The sequence below is a fragment of the Macaca thibetana genome, chromosome X (genome assembly GCF_024542745.1).
Source record: "Macaca thibetana thibetana isolate TM-01 chromosome X, ASM2454274v1, whole genome shotgun sequence".
NCBI classification, from domain to species: Eukaryota; Metazoa; Chordata; class Mammalia; order Primates; family Cercopithecidae; genus Macaca; species Macaca thibetana.
Window position 1 is genome coordinate 83,652,223 of NC_065598.1, and position 18,310 is coordinate 83,670,532.

Below are 18,310 nucleotides of genomic sequence, written 5' to 3' on the forward strand. Positions count from 1 at the left end.
ACCCCATACTATTGCCCTGTAACTGTCAATGGGTTTGCTTCAAATGTTAACTGCATCTTCATTATAACTAATGGACTGCATTTCCTTCACAAATCTCCCAGTAAAGGAACAACTGGAAAGTGTTTTTGCTTATTACTGTGGTTGACTTTGTGTAATTGGGATGAAATTTTTTAAACCTGCCACAAACTCTATTAGGTACACTATAGATGTAAAAAATAATTCTATTATTTTCCACCCTGGTTATTATTCAGAGTTTCCCTGTTGTGCAGAAGCAGCTTTTACTAAAAAATAGCAGCAGCTATTACAAATGAATGGTAAGAAGCATTGCCTACTGAAGTGGCAATTCATTATGACAGTAGTGATAGTTCACTTTGTCAATAGTGACAGTATACTACGGCAGTAAACTTTGTACATTAGTGATTGAACAGAAAATAAAATTATATTAACACTTAAAGTAATACCTTGTAATTCTATATTTTCAACTGTAATATTTTGTGCTACTGAAGCGGGTTCATTGTCTGGGGTAACACATGAGGTTCGTTGTCTCATGGCCACAGAAATCAAAGACAAGGACGTACAAAGACTGAGATTAAGAGCAGAAATTTAAAAGGCAAAAGAAAGAGAATAGCTCTCTGCTACAGAGAGGGGTCCTGGAAAAATGGGTTTCCAGATCTGTGATGAAATGCAGGGGGGTCCATAGATGAGCTGGTGAAGAGGTGGTGTCTGATATATATAGGGAGCAAAAGACTGGTTAGGACCAGGTGTGCCATTTGCATAGGGCACAAATCTCTGGCCGCCCCCACACCAATCTTTTATTATGCAGGTAGGTTCTCTGCCTAAGCTGGCCATGTTACCCGTTTCTTTCTTACTGTACACGTGGTAACAAAAAAAAGGGGAGATGAAGCCTCCATGTTGGAAATGCCTGCCCCCAAGGTAGCCCTTTCCAATCGGTGCAACTGCTGGCATTCCCCTGTGCAAGCTTCCAGCTTGCTTATCTATGTCTGCAGCCTGATTTTTCAGGCTGCTCTTTGTTAGAAAATAAATGATTTGGGGGGCTGCTTTTGATTAGAAAGGTAATTCCACCAAGGACTCTCTTGCCCTTACTATCTGCATAAATTTCTCTCTACCTCTTGCATCATTACCGTCATGGAACATTATGTGAGTCAACACCAAAGGCCCATTTAACATTTTTTGAATTTTATTTATTTATTTATATAGTCAGAGTCTCAGTCTGTCACCCAGGCTGGAGTACAGTGGCTTGATCTTGGCCTACTGCAGCCTCCGCCTCCTGGGCTGAAGGGGTCTTCCGACCCCAGCCTCCTAAGTAGCTGGGACTACAGGTGCATGCCACCACACCCAGCTAAAGGCCCATTTAAAAATAATTTTCATTCCTGGTCCTTTAGTTACATGTCTTTTAAATAAACACACACACACACACACAAACACACACACAAATAAACACACACACACAAACAAACACACACACCCAAAACAAATGTAAAAACCATAAATTAATATATTGAATGGTTATCAATAATTACATCTGTAACAGATGTGCAAACATTCAATAATAGAATCCAAGGTATTTTGTCATAAATTATGTCATTTGACACTTGTGTTGATACCACCAGTAGAATAGTATAGCCAAAGCCAGCGTTGTAAGGGTATAAACCAAACATATTACATAAAACATTTTATTTTGACTCTTCTATTTGGGTTCAGAGTTGGTAAAAGATTATCCTTTGCTTTATCTCCCAGGTTGTAGAATTACCTGGGCTACTTACTTCATTTGAATTGTAATCACTGATACTGTGCTGTAAGTTATGGGTATATAATTATAATGTGTATAATACCAATTCAAAATGTCAATAAAAGTACATTTTACCATTGTTCAATATCCCTTTGTCAGGTACTACTACTATTGAAAAATATGACCTCAGGACCAACAGTTGGCTACATATTGGCACCATGAATGGCCGTAGGCTTCAATTTGGAGTTGCAGTTATTGATAATAAGCTCTATGTCGTGGGAGGAAGAGACGGTTTAAAAACTTTGAATACAGTGGAATGTTTTAATCCAGTTGGTAGAATCTGGACTGTGATGCCTCCCATGTCAACACATCGGCACGGCTTAGGTAAGAGCTTAACGTAATGTATTTTTCAAGAAGGTATAGTAAGTAGAGTTTTTAAAAATTTAAATCTGGCCAGGCGCGGTGGCTCAAGCCTGTAATCCCAGCACTTTGGGAGGCCGAGACGGGCAGATCACGAGGTCAGGAGATCAAGACCATCCTGGCTAACACGGTGAAACCCCATCTCTACTAAAAAATACAAAAATCTAGCCGGGCGAGGTGGCGGGCGCCTGTAGTCCCAGCTCTTCGGGAGGCTGAGGCAGGAGAATGGCGTAAACCCGGGAGGCGGGGCTTGCAGTGAGCTGAGATCCGACCACTGCACTCCAGCCTGGGCGACAGAGAGAGACTCCGTCTCAAAAAAAAAATAAATAAATAAATAAATAAATAAATAAAAAATAAAAATAAAAAAATAAATTAAATCTAGCAGCACATAATTGGGATTTAGCCAAATCCTTAGTGAAAATGTCTCCAAAATGATGAAAAACTTAAAGAAATGATAAAAGCCTGGGAAACATTTGTTGTTGTTGCAGGTTACTCCTGATTCCCTTCCACCAGTATTTTAAAGGGGTTTCCTTCTAAAAAAGATAACAGCTTTTCAAAGGGATTTACTATTAAATAATATACAACTACAGCAAGGAGTTTTCTTCTAAGCTCAATTTAGAGAGGAAAGTACTTGACGATTGAGAGGGATTGTGTTTCCAGTTAGATGAATCATGTGCCCCTAGTGGAGAACTTTGATTCTCCTGAATATTTGTCAGGATACCTCTTTCTTTATACTAGGCTCCAGATTTTTGCGATATCGTTAAGAGTTGGCTGAACAACAGAAAACTTTCCTTTTTTTTTTTTTTTTGATTTGACTTTTACAGAGCTAAAAAGAGGCAGATTCAGGAATGGTATTGCTTGTCCCAATTATCCTGATAAATTGACTCTGCCAAATAATACACTATATAATTATATTATCTAGTTATGTCAGTGTTATTCCTAGGCATAGCTCAGAAAGATCCTGCAGAGAAATCAGAGCAAGCTTATTTTTCCATATAATTGATATTAGTAAATAGGTAGGAGAAGTGATGATGATATACCACTGAGAGGTTGATTGGGATAGTCAAGGTGGGGAAAAAAATCAATTATGTAAATTATCATAGCAGATGCGAAGCAGAAATGGGCTATTCATAATACCTGAAGGAACAAACTTCTAACTACATTAAAAAGCTGTCTAGTAAGTTAGCTCATGGGAATCTTTTTATCCCTATATTAAACACCAGAGGTTATAAAGACCAACTGCAGTCAGCCTGTAATTCTAAGGTTTATCTAAGATTCAACATCATGTTGTATCTACATGTTATATCAACAAACAATATTGAAATTTTGCCAGAAAGAGCCAGCTTTTTAAATTACGTATCTAGAAGTGATGCATTCTACTGCCTCTTTTGACTTCGATGATACCCTTCTATGTTATAGTAAATAAAACTGAAAGTTTCATAAGGTTAGAAAACCATACTTAGCTTTACAACAGAGTCAGTAAACGATTCATATGCATGCAAAACTGTTTAATAAGCAAAAAAAAAGTTAAGCAATTAATTGCTTGCAAAATGAAACAATATTCATTGTGTGTGGCATACCTAGGTGAACCCAGATATTATTTTAATTTTTTTAGGTGTAGCCACTCTTGAAGGACCAATGTATGCTGTAGGTGGTCATGATGGATGGAGCTATCTAAATACTGTAGAAAGATGGGACCCTGAGGGACGACAGTGGAATTACGTAGCCAGTATGTCAACTCCTAGAAGCACAGTTGGTGTTGTTGCATTAAACAACAAGTGAGTAAGTTGAAACACACATGCTCATTGCTTCCAGGTCATATAGTACAGAACTTCAGCGATGTGATCCATCAATCAATTAGCATTCCAAAAAACCTGGATGTACTTGTTATCAATAATAAAAGATCTTCATTGGAACTCTCCATTAGGACTGAAAATACTTGTCTAAAATAAATACTTGATGAAATATTCTCTATGCTCTTGCTAATCAAGGTGTTGTCCTGGGACCAGCAGCATCCACCTTTCCTGAGATGTATTTAGAAATGTTGAATCCTAGCCCCACCCCAAACGTCCTGAATCAGAATCTTAATTTTAACAGGATCTTCAGGTGACTTCTGTGCACATTAAACTTGAGAAACACTTTTACAGGCAAGCCAGTTCTAATTTTACCCTCAAGAAGTTACTACTTTTTTTACATTATGATTTATTTTTATCAAAACTTTAGTCTGTCTATGGTTATAACAAGGTGATTCTTTTATTCTTTCAACAATCTCTCTCCTGAGCGTTCAGGGTTCCTAAATATAGAATCCTACCTAGTCTCACCCTTCCTGAATATTTACCTCTTCCTGTCACTTGCCTATCACTTCCGAGATATTATACTAAAACATGATGATGTTAGAAGTTTCTAAGAGCTTGAATTGTTACCAGGTATTATTTGCTTTCTGACAAGGGAACTTTGGAGACAATGACCAGCATATAAGAGGGTAATGAATCATGCGAGTTTCAGACAATAGGTTGGGTCAGTTGCCAGAGACAGCCTTGTGTGTTTATATTGACTATGCATGAAGCCAATACATTATCATAGATATGGTCTCAGTCAAAATGTCAACACATTGTTTTTAGAACCTTGCACAGAAATAAATCGGAAATGTCCGCAGTTAAGAGGAGGTCCAGTTTTAAAGTGTCTTAGAGCTTAAGCTACTCCTAAATCTATCTGTGGCCTGACCTGAATAATGTCAGGTGATTCAGTTATGTGATCTCCTACCTAATACAGAACAGGATGAAAACATGAAATTTGCCCCATTTAATTGTGCTTTGCTGAGTTGCTGTTGTTTACAACTCAGCAGTAAGGGAACTTACAGGAATAAGGATTAATAAATGTCTGTCTTCTTTATTAATGCATGATAATTTTAAAATTATTTTTAAAATGCTAATCAAAAGAATGGCATTTTAAAGTGTATGGGAGAAATGTCATAGCCAATATCACTTCCTAGGGAAAAAAAAAATCTAGTTTCTAGGTTCTATCCTCTTTCCTTAGTTGTTTATTAAGTTAATGTCTTCTAAGTGATAATTTTTTAATGCAAATATAAAGTGATACATAAAAACAACAGATTCTGTTCCTAGGTAATTGAACCCTGCTAAAATTGTAAGGTTGTTGGAGTTGGTCTTTGGAACTATCCTGCCAATCCTTTTGATGTTTCCCTCTTTTTTCTGTGCCTCATATCCCATGAAATCTTTTATTCAATTATGTTAAAATGACTGTGACAAAGATAGTGAAAAAGGGAGGTTTGGGTTGGGATAGATTTTAACAGGTGCCCTCAGGTAATGATCTATTCACAGACTTCTGCTATTCACTGCAAAATAGTGTAGGAGTAGAATATATAGTCAGACCCTTCAGAAACTTGAAAAGCTTTGTGCAAAGTTCACTCACTCTCACTCTATGCATGCATTTTGTGTGTGTATGTATACACACATATACATACACGCGGTTCTGTCTGTTTATCTAGATTATATGCTATTGGTGGACGTGATGGAAGTTCCTGCCTCAAATCAATGGAATACTTTGACCCACACACTAACAAGTGGAGTTTGTGTGCTCCAATGTCCAAAAGACGTGGAGGTGTGGGAGTTGCCACATATAATGGATTCTTATATGTTGTGGGGGGGCATGATGCCCCTGCTTCCAACCATTGCTCCAGGCTTTCTGACTGTGTGGAACGGTAAGTTTTTTTCTATTTCTTTCTGTATGTAATTATTTGGTTATTTATTTTTTTAGAAATAGAAAGAATTTTTTTTTCTTTTAAATGGAAATCAATTTATTTTTATGCCCACTCTAAAAAAATTAAATAGTACAACAGGAATCTAGGAAGAACAAGTCCTTTCCCAGATGGGATCCTCTAAGACTCCAGTCCTCTCCTGTTCCAGGCTCTTTCAAATATGGGATCTTAGCTAATTTTAATTTTTCTTTATTTTTATTTTTAATAGACTGTGTTTCATTACATTTTTAAACAACCAGAAAGTAGTCTTCCAATAAATGCTAATCCTTTTAGTGGATTTATCTTCTGTAAAATTGTACGCTTTCTCTTAGGCTAAAAATATATTTTTTAAATATTCCATATTCATTTCAGATTCAGCATAAAGTATGTAAAAAGAATATGCCATCTTATTGTTATATAGTCACACTATAAAATAGTAAGACAAAGTGGTAAACAAACAAATTTTGTGCCAAGCTACATCACTCAACCAATTCAGGAGACTCAAATCAAAATAAGTTTACTGAGATTGGGGAAAAAATGGTGGAGAGGAGCCAGGACTAACTCGCAGCTCCCACTCACATAGACAGAGCAGTGTGTGGAGAACCATATTGTGAACTTTGGCTCTAAGAACTACCGCAGGAATGTAACAGGAAAGCCAAGAGAATCCACAGACCCTCTGAGGGAGGTGGATTGCTGCGCAGGGACAGCCGAGGAACTGTGGGCCTGCTTGCTTTCTCAGCTGGGAGACTTATGGCCTAGGGTAGGTTCTCAGTCCTGCTCACTGGCTGCCTTGAAATAAACTAGGTTCTGTTGAGTGGGGGTGCAGTGGGAGTGCGACCAGCCTTTCTGGCTGCAGGCTGCATGGCAGCTGGGTGAGACCTGTGGCTGCCAGCTTTCCCCCAGTTTCCTGGTGGCCTATGTGACGAAGCTGAGATAGCCATAATCCCCCGGGAACATAACTTCATTGGCCTGAAAAACACACTCCATCCCCCACAGCAGCTGCAGCAAGCTCCACCCAAGGAGAGTCTGAGCTCAGACATGCCTAACGCTGCCCCCACCTGATGGTCTTTCTCTTTAAGCTCTGGTAGACAAACACAAAGGTCATAATTTCTTGGTAGCGCTATGGCCCTACCCACTGCCTAAGCCTAAGGCAAAGTTGTATCCTTCCTAAACAAATGGAACTGATGGGCTCTTGAATGTGCCAACTTCTAGTTGGAGGCCAACCAACACAAAACCAGTATACTAAACAAAAATACAACCAAGGACCCTCAGAGCATACTTCACTCCCTTGCCACCTCCATGAGAGTAGGTGCTAGTATCCCTGACTGAGAGACCTGAAGACGGATCACATCACAGGTCTCATGGCAGACACTCCCCACTCCAGTAGCTCTGCTGGGTGGCTAGATCCAGAAAAGAAATAGCAATCGCTGCAGTTTGGTGCTCAGGAAACCGCATCCTTAGGGGAAAGGGGAGAGCACCACATCAAGGCATCATCTCCATAGGACAAAAGAATCTGAACAGCAGCGCTTGAGTTCCAGATCTTCCCTCTGACATAGTTTACCCAAATGAGAAGGAACCAGAAAACCAATTCTTTAAGTTTGACAAAATGAGGTCTTTTAACACCCCCAAAAGATCACACTAGCTCACCAGCAATGGATCCAAACCAAGATGATGTATTTGAATTGCCAGAAGAAGATTTCAGAAGGTCAACTATTAAGCCAATCAAGGAGGTATGGGAGAAAGGTGAAGTGCAACTTAAACACATCAAATAAATAAATAAATAAGTATCATGTAGAATATGAATGGAAAATTCTCCAGTGAAATAGCATACATAAAAAGCATTCACAGGCTAGGCATGGTGGCTCATGCCTATAATCTCAGGACTTTGGGAGGCCAAAGTGGGAGGATCACCTGAGATCAGGAGTTTAAGAGCAGCCTGGCCAACATGGCAAAACCCTTTCTGAATGATCGTTGAGTCACAATGAAATCAAGATTGAGGCCGGGTGCGGTGGCTCAAGCCTGTAATCCCAGCACTTTGGGAGGCCGAGACGGGCAGATCACGAGGTCAGGAGATTGAGACCATCCTGGCTAACACGGTGAAACCCCGTCTCTACTAAAAAAATACAAAAAACTAGCCGGGCGAGGTGGCAGGCACCTGTAGTCCCAACTACTCAGGAGGCCAGGAGGCTGGGGTGAACCCGGGAGGCGGAGCTTGCAGTGAGCTGAGATCCGGCCACTGCACTCCAGCCTGGGTGAGAGAGCGAGACTCTGTCTCAAAAAAAAAAAAAAAAAAAAAAGAGATCAAGATTGAAAGAAAAAGTTATTTGAACTGAACAATCATGATAATATAACCTCTCCAAACCTCTAGGAAACAGAAAAGTGGTTCTAAGAGGAAAGTTCATAGCATTGAATGCCTACATCAAAAAGTCTGAAAGAGCACAAATAGACAATCTAGGGTTACACCTCAAGGAACTAGAGAAAAAACAACAAACAAACCCAGAAGAAGAAAAGAAAGACCAGAACTAAATGAAATTGAAACAAACAAAAAATACAAAGATAAATAAAACACACAGCTGGTTCTTTGAAAAAAATAAACCAAATGCATAGACCATTAGCAAAATTAACCAAGAAAAGAAAGGAAAAGATTCAAATAAGCCCAGTTAGAAATGAAATGGGAGATATTACAACCAATATCTCAGAAATACAAAAGATCATTCAAGGCTACTAGGAGCACCTTTACATACATAAACTAGAAAACCTAGAGGTGATGGATAATTCCTAGAAATATACAACCTAGATTAAACCAGGAAAAAATAGAAACTCTGAACAGACCAATAATAAGAAGTAAGATTGAAACAATAACTAAAAAGTTACCAACAAAAAAAGTCTAGGTCCAGATGAAATCACAGCTGAATTTTACGTGACATTCAAAGAATAATTGGTACCAGTGCTACTAAAACTATTCCAAAAGATAGAGAAAAAGGGAATGCCCCGTAAATCATTCTGTGAAGCCAGTATCATCCTAATACCAAAACCAGGAAAGGACATAACAAAAAAGAAAACTACAGCCCAATATCCATGATGAACATAGATGCAAAAATTCTCAACATAATACTAGTTAACAGAATCCAACAGCATGTCAAAAAGATAATACACCATGATCAAGTTAGTTTTATACCAGGGATTCAGGGATTGTTTAACGTTCACAAGTGAATAAATGTGATACATCTCATGAAAATATTTTTTTAAAAAATCGCATAATCATCTCAATAAATGCAGTAAAACCCTTTGACAAAGTCCAGCATCCCTTTATGATTAAAACCCTCAGCAAAATCAGCACAGAAGGGGCATACCTTAAGGTAATGAAAGCCATCTATGACAAACCCACAGCCAACATAATATTGAACAGAGAAAAGTTGAAAGCATTCTCCCTGAGAACGAGAAGAAGACAATGATGCCCACTTTCACAACTTCTATTCAACATAGTATTGGAAGTCCTGGCCAGAGCAATCAGACAAGAGAAAGAAATAAAGGGCATCCAAATTAGCAATAAGAAAGTCAAACTGTCAGTTTGCTGATGACATGATTGTATACCTAGAAAACCCTAAAGATTCATCCAGAAAGCTCCTAGAACTGGGAAATGAATTCAGCAAAGTTTCAGGTTACAAAATTAATGTACACAAATCAGAATTGGAATCATCATGGTGGACATGAGGCAGGAGAAGATTGCAGCTCCAGACAGAGCAGCGTGCAGAGGCTCGCATTGTGAATTTTAGTTCCAGATGAACTGCAAGAACAAACCAGCAATCCTGAGAGAACCCACAGACCGTCTGAAGAAAACTAATGCTCGTGTAGGACCCGGGAGACACCCCAAGTATTGTGAGTGGCCCAACTGCAGAAGTGTGAAAGGGAAACCCTCCTCTCCCAAATACAATACACCCACTGGAGAAGCTGAAGGTCTATTTGCAGGAGAAGTTTCCAACTTTACCTGGTGCTGAGGCGATTTAGAGGGCCGAGCGAAATACAGGGGTAGAGGAAGCAGCAGTAAGTCCCTGTGAGCTTGCTGGGTCCGCTAGCAGGCCATTCCTGCCTGGTGCCACAGGGATACATTTGGAGGTTGGCCAGAGGAGCAGGGGGTGAAACTCCACAGGGAGGAGGAAATCTTTAGCTGAACTCTGTAACAATTTGAACGTTTTGTGAAGCCTCCTGGCCAGAAGTTGGGGGAGGGCACAAATCTGGTGTGCAGACTCCACAGGCAGGGGAAGAACCAAGCCCTTTTCTTTTGCAGCATGGAAGCAGGTAGCCTAGGGCAAGTTTTCAAGCCCATCTAGTCCTCCACCTGGAAACAGACTCAGGGCTGTTGGGGAGAAGCATAGTGGGAGTGAGACCAGCTCTTCGGTTTGCATGGGAGCTGGGTGAGACCTGTGACTGCTGGCTTTCCCCCACTTCCCTGACAACCTGCATGACTCAGCAGAGGCAGCCATAATCCTCCTAGGTACACAACTCCGGTGACCTGGGAATCTCACCCCCATCCCCCACAGGAGCTGCTCCTACACCCACCCAAGGAGAGTCTGAGCTCAGACATGCCTAGCCCACCCCTACTTGATGGCCCTTTCCTATTTACCCTGGTAGCAGAAGACAAAGGGCATATAATCTTGGGAGTTTTAGGGCCCCACCCATGGCCAGTCCCTCTCCATACTACCACAGCTGATGCTTTCTGGAAAGTGCTACCTCCTGGCAGGAGGCCAACCAGCACAAAAATGAAGCATTAAACCACCAAAGCTAAGAATCCTCACAGACTCCATTGCACCCACCGCCACCTCCACTGGAACAGGCACTGGTTTCCATCTTGAGAGATCCATAGACGGTTCACATCACAGGACTCTGTGCAGACACCCCCAGTATCAGCCCGGATTCAAATAGACTTGCTGGGTGGCTAGACCCAGAATAGAGACAACAGTCACTGCAGTTAAGCTCACAGGAAGCCACATCCATAGGAAAAGGGGAATAGTACTACATCAAGGGAACATCCTGGGGGAAAAAAGATATCTGAGAAAACAGCCTTCAGTTCTAGACCTTCCCTCTGACAGAGCCTACCCAGATGAGAAGGAACCAGAAAACCAGCCCTGCCTGGTAATATCACAAAAACAAGGCTCTTCAACACCCCCCGAAAAAAAATCACACTAGTTCACCAGCAATGGATCCAAACCAATAAGAAATTTCTGATTTACCTGAGAAAGAATTCATGAGGTTAGTTATTAAGCTAATCAGGGAGGGACCAGAGAAAGGCGAAGCCCAATGCAAGGAAATACAAACAATGATACAAAAAGTGAAGGGAGAAATGTTCAAGGAAATAGACAGCTTAATGAAAAAAACAATCAAAATTCCAGAAACTTTGGACACACTTTTAGAAATGTGAAATGCCCTGAAAAATCTCAGGATGTAATTGAACAAGTAGAAGAAAGAAATTCAGAGCTCAAAGACAAGGTCTTTTAATTAATCCAGTCCTACAAAGACAAAAAAAAAACGAATAAGAAAATGTGAACAAAGCCTCCAAGAAGTCTGGCATTATGTTAAACGATGAAACCTAACAATAATATGTGTTCCTGAGGAAGAAGAGAATTCTAAAAGCTTAGAAAACATATTTGGGTGAATAACTGAGGAAAGCTTCCCTGGCCTTGCTAGAGACCTAGACATCCAAATACAAGAAGCACAAAAACACCTGGAAATTTTATCACAAAAAGATCAGAGCAGAACTAAATGAAATTGAAACAAACAAACAAACAAAATACAAAAGATAAATAAAACAAAAAACTGGTTCTTTGAAAAGATAAATAAAACTGATAGACCATTAGCAAGATTAACCAAGAAAAGAAGAGGGAAAAATCCAAATAACCTCAGTAAGAACTGAAAGAGATATTACAACTGACATACCAAAGATCCTTCAAGGGTACTATGAACACCTTTACTCACATAAACTAAAAAACCTAGAAGAGATTGCTAAATCTCTGGAAAAATACAACCTCCCTAGCTTAAATCAGAAAGAATTAGATACCTTGAACAGATCAATAACAAGCAGCGAGATTGAAATGGTAACTACAAAAATTACCACCAAAAAAAAGTCCAGGACCAGACAGATTCACAGTGGAATTCTACGAGACATTCAAAGGAAAATTGATATCAATTCTTTTGACACTATTCCACAAGATAGGAAAAGAAGGAACCCTCCCTAATTCATTCTATGAAGCCAGCATTAATACCAAAACCAGGAAAAGACATAACCAAAAAAGAAAACTACAGCCCAATATCCATGATGAACATAGATGCAAAAATTCTCAACACAATACTAGTTAACAGAATACAACAGCTTATCAAAAAGATAATACACCATGATCAATTTAGTTTTATACCAGGGATGCAGGGATTGTTTAACATCCACAGATCAATAAATGTGATACACCTCATAAAGTTTTTTTAAAAAATCACATAATCATCTCAATAGATGCAGAAAAAGCATTTGACAAAATCCAGCAATGTTTATGATTAAAATTCTCAGCAGAATCAGCATACAAGGGACATACCTTAATGTAATAAAAACCATCTATGACAAACCCACAGCCAACAGAATAGTGAATGGGGAAAAGTTGAAAACATTCCCTCTGAGAACTGGAACAAGACAAGAATGCCCACTCTCACCACTCCTCTTCAACATAGAACTGAAAGTCATAACTGGAGCAATCAGACAAGAGAAAGGAATAAAGGGTATCCAAATCAGTAAAAAGGAAGTCAAACTCTCACTGTTTGTTGATGATATGATCATTCACCTTGAAAACGCTAAAGACTCCTCAAGAAAGCTCCTAGAACTGATAAAAGAATTCAGCAAAGTTTCTGGATATAAGATTAATGTACACAAACCAGTAGCTCTTCTATACACCAACAGCAACTAAGCAGAGAATCAACTCTAGAACTCAACCCCTATTATAATAGCTGCAAAAAAATAAAAATACTTAGGAATATACATAATCAAGGGGTCAAAAGGCCTCTACAAGGAAAACTACAAAACACTGCTGAAAGAAACCATAGATGACACCAGGAAATGGAAACACATCCCATGCTCGTGGAAGGGTAGAATCAATATTGTGAAAATGTCTATACTGCCAAAAGTAATCTACAAATTCAATGCAGTCTCCGTCAAAATAGCATCATTATTCTTCATAGAATTAGAAAAAAAAATTCTAAAATTCATATGGAACCAAAAAAGACCCTGATAGCCAAAGCAAGACAAAGCACAAGAACAAATCTGGAGGCATCACACAGCCTGATTTCAAACCAGTCTATAAAGCCATAGTCACCAAAACATCATGGTACTGGTATAAAAATAGGCACATAGACCAGTGGAACAGAGTAGAGAACCCAGAAATAAACCCAAATACAGTCAACTGATCTTTGACAAAGCAAACAAAAACATAAAGTGGGAAAAGAACTTTTTTCAGCCAATCATGCTGGGATTATACGCTAGCCACATATAGGAGAATGAAACTGGATTCTCATCTCCCATCTTATACAAAATCAACTTGAGATGGATTAAGGTCTTAAACCTAAGACCGGAAACTATAAAAATTCTAAAAGATAACATTGGAAAAACCATTCTAGACATTGGTTTAGGCAAGGATGTCATGACCAAGAGCCCAAAAGCACATGCGATAAAAACAAAGCTAAATAGCTGGGACCTAATCAAACTAAAAAGCTTCTTCACGACAAAAGGAACAGTCAGTAGAGTAAACAGACAACCCACAGTGTGGGAGAAAATCTTCACAATCTGTACATCTGACAAAGGACTAATATCCAGAATCTACAATGAACTCAAACAAATCAGTAAGAAACAAGCAATCCCATCAAAAAGTGGGCTAAGGAAATGAATAAACATTTATCAAAAGAAGATATACAAATGGCCAACAAACACATGAAAAATGCTCAACTTTACTAATGATCAGGGAAATGCAAATCAAAACCACAATGCAATACCACCTTAGTCCTGCAAGAATGATCATAATCAAAAAATCAAAAAACAGTAGATGCTAGTGTGAATGTGGTGAACAGGGAACACTTCTACACTGCTGGTGGGAATGCAAACAAATACAGCCACTATGAAAAAGAATGTGAAGATCCCTTAAAGAACTAAAAGTAGAACTACCATTTGACCCAGCAATCCCGCTACTGGGTAGCTACCCAGAGGAAATGAAGTTATTAATCATGAAAGATACGTGCACATGTACGTTTATAGCAGCACAATTCACAATTGCAAAACTGTGGAACTAACCCAGATGCTCATCAGTCAACAAGTAGATAAAGAAACTATGGTACATATACACAATGGAATACCATGCAGCCATAAAAAGGAATGATTTAACAGCATTTGCAGCAACGTGGATGAGATTGGAGACTATTATTCTAAGTAAAGTAACTCAGGAAAGGAAAACCAAACATCGTGTGTTCTCACTGATATTTGGGAGCTAAACTATGAGGACACAAAGGCATAAGAATGATATGATGGACTTTGGGGACTGGGCAAGGGAAAAGTGGGAAGTAGTTAGGGATAAAAGATTACAAATATGGTGCAGTGCATACTGCTTGGGTGATGGGTGCAACAGAATCTCACAAATCACCACTAAAGAACTTACTCATGCAACCAGACCACCTGTACTCCAATAATTTATGGAAAAAAATTAATGTACACAAATCTGCAGCTCTGCTGTACAAAAACAGTGACCAAGCTGAGAATCAAATCAAGAACTCAACCCGTTTTACAATAGCTGCAACAACAACAACAAAAACTTAGGAATGCACTTAACCAAGGAGGTGAAAGACCTCTACAATGAAAACTACAAAACACTACTGAAAGAAAACATAGATGACACAAACAAATGGAAACACATCCCATGCTCATGATGGGTAGAATCAATATTGTGATAATGACCATACTGCCAAAAGCAGTCTATAAATTCAATGCATTTCCCTTTATAATACTGCCACCATTCTTCACAGAATTAGAATAAAAAGTTCTAAAATTCATATGAAACCAAAAAAGAGCCTGCCTAGCCAAAGCAAGACTAAGCAAAATGAACAAATCTAGAGGCATTACATTACCCGACTTCAAACGATACTTTAAGGCCATACTCTCCAAAACAAAATCATACTGGTACAAAACTAGGCATATAGATGAATGGAACAGAATAGAGAACCCAGAAATAAAGGCAAATACTTACAGTCAACTGATCTTTGACAAAGCAAAGAAAAACATAAAGTGAGGAAAGGACACCATATTCAACAAATGGTACTGGCATAATTGGCAAGCCACATATAGAAGAATGAAACTGGATCCTCATCTGTAACCCTATACAAAAATCAAATCAAGATGGATCAAATCAAATACTTAAATCTAAAGCCTGAAACCGTAAAATTTCTAGATGGTACATTGCAAAAACCCTTCTAGACATTAGCTTAGGCAAAGACTTCATGACCAAGAACCCAAAAGCAAATGCAACAAAAACAGACCTAAATAGATGGGACTTAACTAAAAAGTTTCTGCACAGCAGAAGAAATAATCAGCAGAGTAAAAAGATATCCTACAGAGAGGGGGAAAATCTTTACAATCTACATCTGACAAATGACAGAATCTACAAGGAACTCAAACAAATTAGCAAGAACAAAACAAACAATTCCATTAAGAAGTGGCTAAGGACATGAATAGAAAACTCTCAAAAGAAGATATACATATGGCTAAAAAACATATTTAAAAAATGTTCAACATCACTAATGATCAGGGAAATGCAAATCAAAACCACAGTGCAATACTACCTCATTCCTGCAAGAATGGACATAATCAAAAAATCAAAACATAATAAATGTTGGCATGGGTGTGGTAAAATGGGAACACTTTTACACTGTTGGCGGGAATCTAAACTAGTACAACCACTATGGAAAACAGTGTGGAGATTCCTTAAAGAACTAAAAGTAGATCTACTATTTGAAACAGCAATCCCACTATTGGGTCTCTATCCAGAGGAAAAGAAGTAATTATACAAAAAAGATACCTGCACACAAATGTTTATAGCAGAAGAATTTGTAATTGCAAAAATATGGAACTGGCCAAATGCCTGTCGATTATCCATCAGCGAGTGGATAAAGAAACTGTGATATATGGAATACTACTCAGCTGTAAAAAGGAATTAAATAATGGCATTCACAGCAACATGGATGGAATTGGAGACTATTATTCTAAGTGAAGTAACTCAGAAATGGAAAACCACACATTATATGCTCTCATAAGTGGGGGAGGATGTAAAGGCATAAGAATGATACAATGAACGTTGGAGACTCAGGGGAAAGGATGTGAGTGGGGAGAGGGATAAAGTCTACTTATTTGGTGATGGGTGCACCAAAATCTCAGAAATAACCACTAAAGAAATTATTCATGCAACTAAATACCACCTGTTCATTAAACACCAATAGAAATTTCAAAAATAGCATTAACAACATAAAAATAAGTTTACTGTTTTTAAAATCAAATGAAATTAATCTGTAAAGAGACAATGACTTACCATCACAAAATATACAGAAATAATTACACAGAAATTAATAATTCTGTATTTTATTAATATACAGAAATACTTATTGCAATGACTCTATTGCAATAAGTATTTTGTTTCCCAAAGGTAATTTCACTCAAAGGGAGACATTCACTTGTATGAATATTGTGTATCTTGCTTAAAATAAGTGTTATGACTGTGTAGTTATACCATTTACATTCCCTTTCAAGACAGAAAAACTGTATACATACACAAAATAGTTAAATAATATTAACCTAAGACCAAATGACAAATTTACAGTAAGGAGAGCAAAATTTTGGAAACAGACATAATTGTGGAATGGCATCCTCAAGGAAAATTTATAGAATAGGTAGAATTTGTATCTTGCAGGCATACAAATTTAGGAGGAAAAAAATCACAATCAAAACCATTGAAGTAAAGGAGACAGCTTTTTCAGTTAGAGCAGACACTTTGGATGGAAATACAATTTGGAAGTGCAACTCAGAACAGAATTAAGGACCACATTGTCTGATGTCACTTAACGCCAAGGTAGAAGTTTTGAGACTTTATCTTTTAGGCAGAGGAAAAATTAAATTGAGGAGAGTTGGGATATCATGAAGAAAGCAACTTGGAAGAAATTGGTAGAACAATGACATAAAGGATAGAATTTAGGCAGAAGAGTCTAAAGAAAAGATGAATTTTTTTTTTCTGATAAACATACCACTGACACATAATTGATAACTAAAGCTAAAAGTTTCTTATAGGGAATATCTGATCTGTAGCACTTTAAAAATTTATTCTCAATGACTGGCTCCCTAGCATTCAGTGTATAAATGGAATGCCTCTTCTAAAATCAGTTATTAAGAGATGCAACTTACTTTTTTAAGATTATACAAGCCATAAATATGGTCAATCACTGCCTCAGATAATACATATTTGATTTTCATACACTATAATACTATAATGTACTATAGTCAAATATATGTGACACTGAAAAAACCACATTAGTTCTCTCTACAGTTCGCATAAGCAATAACCAATCACCCCTTAATAGTGCTAATTTTTGTGGCAAATTATACATAATAAGGATTTTTTTTACTTTAACTATTTTAAGTGTACAGTTTAGTGACATATTCACACTGTTTTGCAAATATCATTACCAACCATCTCTACAACATTTTTCATGTGCTCAGATTGAAAGTCTGTATTTATTAAATAATAACTCTACATTTTTACCTCTCCACAGCCACTGGTAACCACTATTCTACTTTTTGTTTCTATGAATTTGACTATTCTAGTTAACTCATAAAAGTGGAATCATAAATAGTTATTATTTTATGATTGTCATATCTCATTTAGCATAATTCTTCAAGGTTTATCTATGTAATAACGTGTCAGAATTTCATTTCCTTTTTAAGGCTGAATATTATTGTTATAGTAGTTCCTTACATATTCTGGAAATTAGTTACTTATCATATGTATGATTTCCAGATAGTCTCTCCTGTTTCATGGATTTCCTGGTCACTGTGTTGATAATGTCTTTTGATGCACAAATATTTTTAATTTTGATGAAGTTCAATTTATATATTTTTTTCTTGTTGACTGTTCTCTTGGTGTTTTATCCAATAAGTGATTGTCAAATACAAGTTAATCAAGCTTTTTATTTATATTTTATACCTAGAGTTTTATAACTGTACCTCTTACCTTCAGGCCTTTGACCCATTAATTTATTTGTTCTTTATTGAGTAAAGGTTCAACTTTATTCTTTTGCATGTGTATATCCAGTTTTCCCGTTAA

General features: G+C 37.8%; 1 protein-coding gene across 2 annotated transcripts in view; it reads left to right on the top strand.

The window, feature by feature from the left end:
* Window positions 1-18,310, top strand: part of KLHL4 (kelch like family member 4) — a 168,900-nt gene that overhangs the window by 130,638 nt on the left and 19,952 nt on the right. For both annotated transcript variants that reach the window (XM_050775225.1, XM_050775224.1), the window contains exons 7-9: window positions 1,910-2,134; window positions 3,786-3,948; window positions 5,676-5,888. In XM_050775225.1, the coding sequence (XP_050631182.1) occupies window positions 1,910-2,134; window positions 3,786-3,948; window positions 5,676-5,888 (601 nt within the window). The remainder of the gene's footprint in view (window positions 1-1,909; window positions 2,135-3,785; window positions 3,949-5,675; window positions 5,889-18,310) is intronic.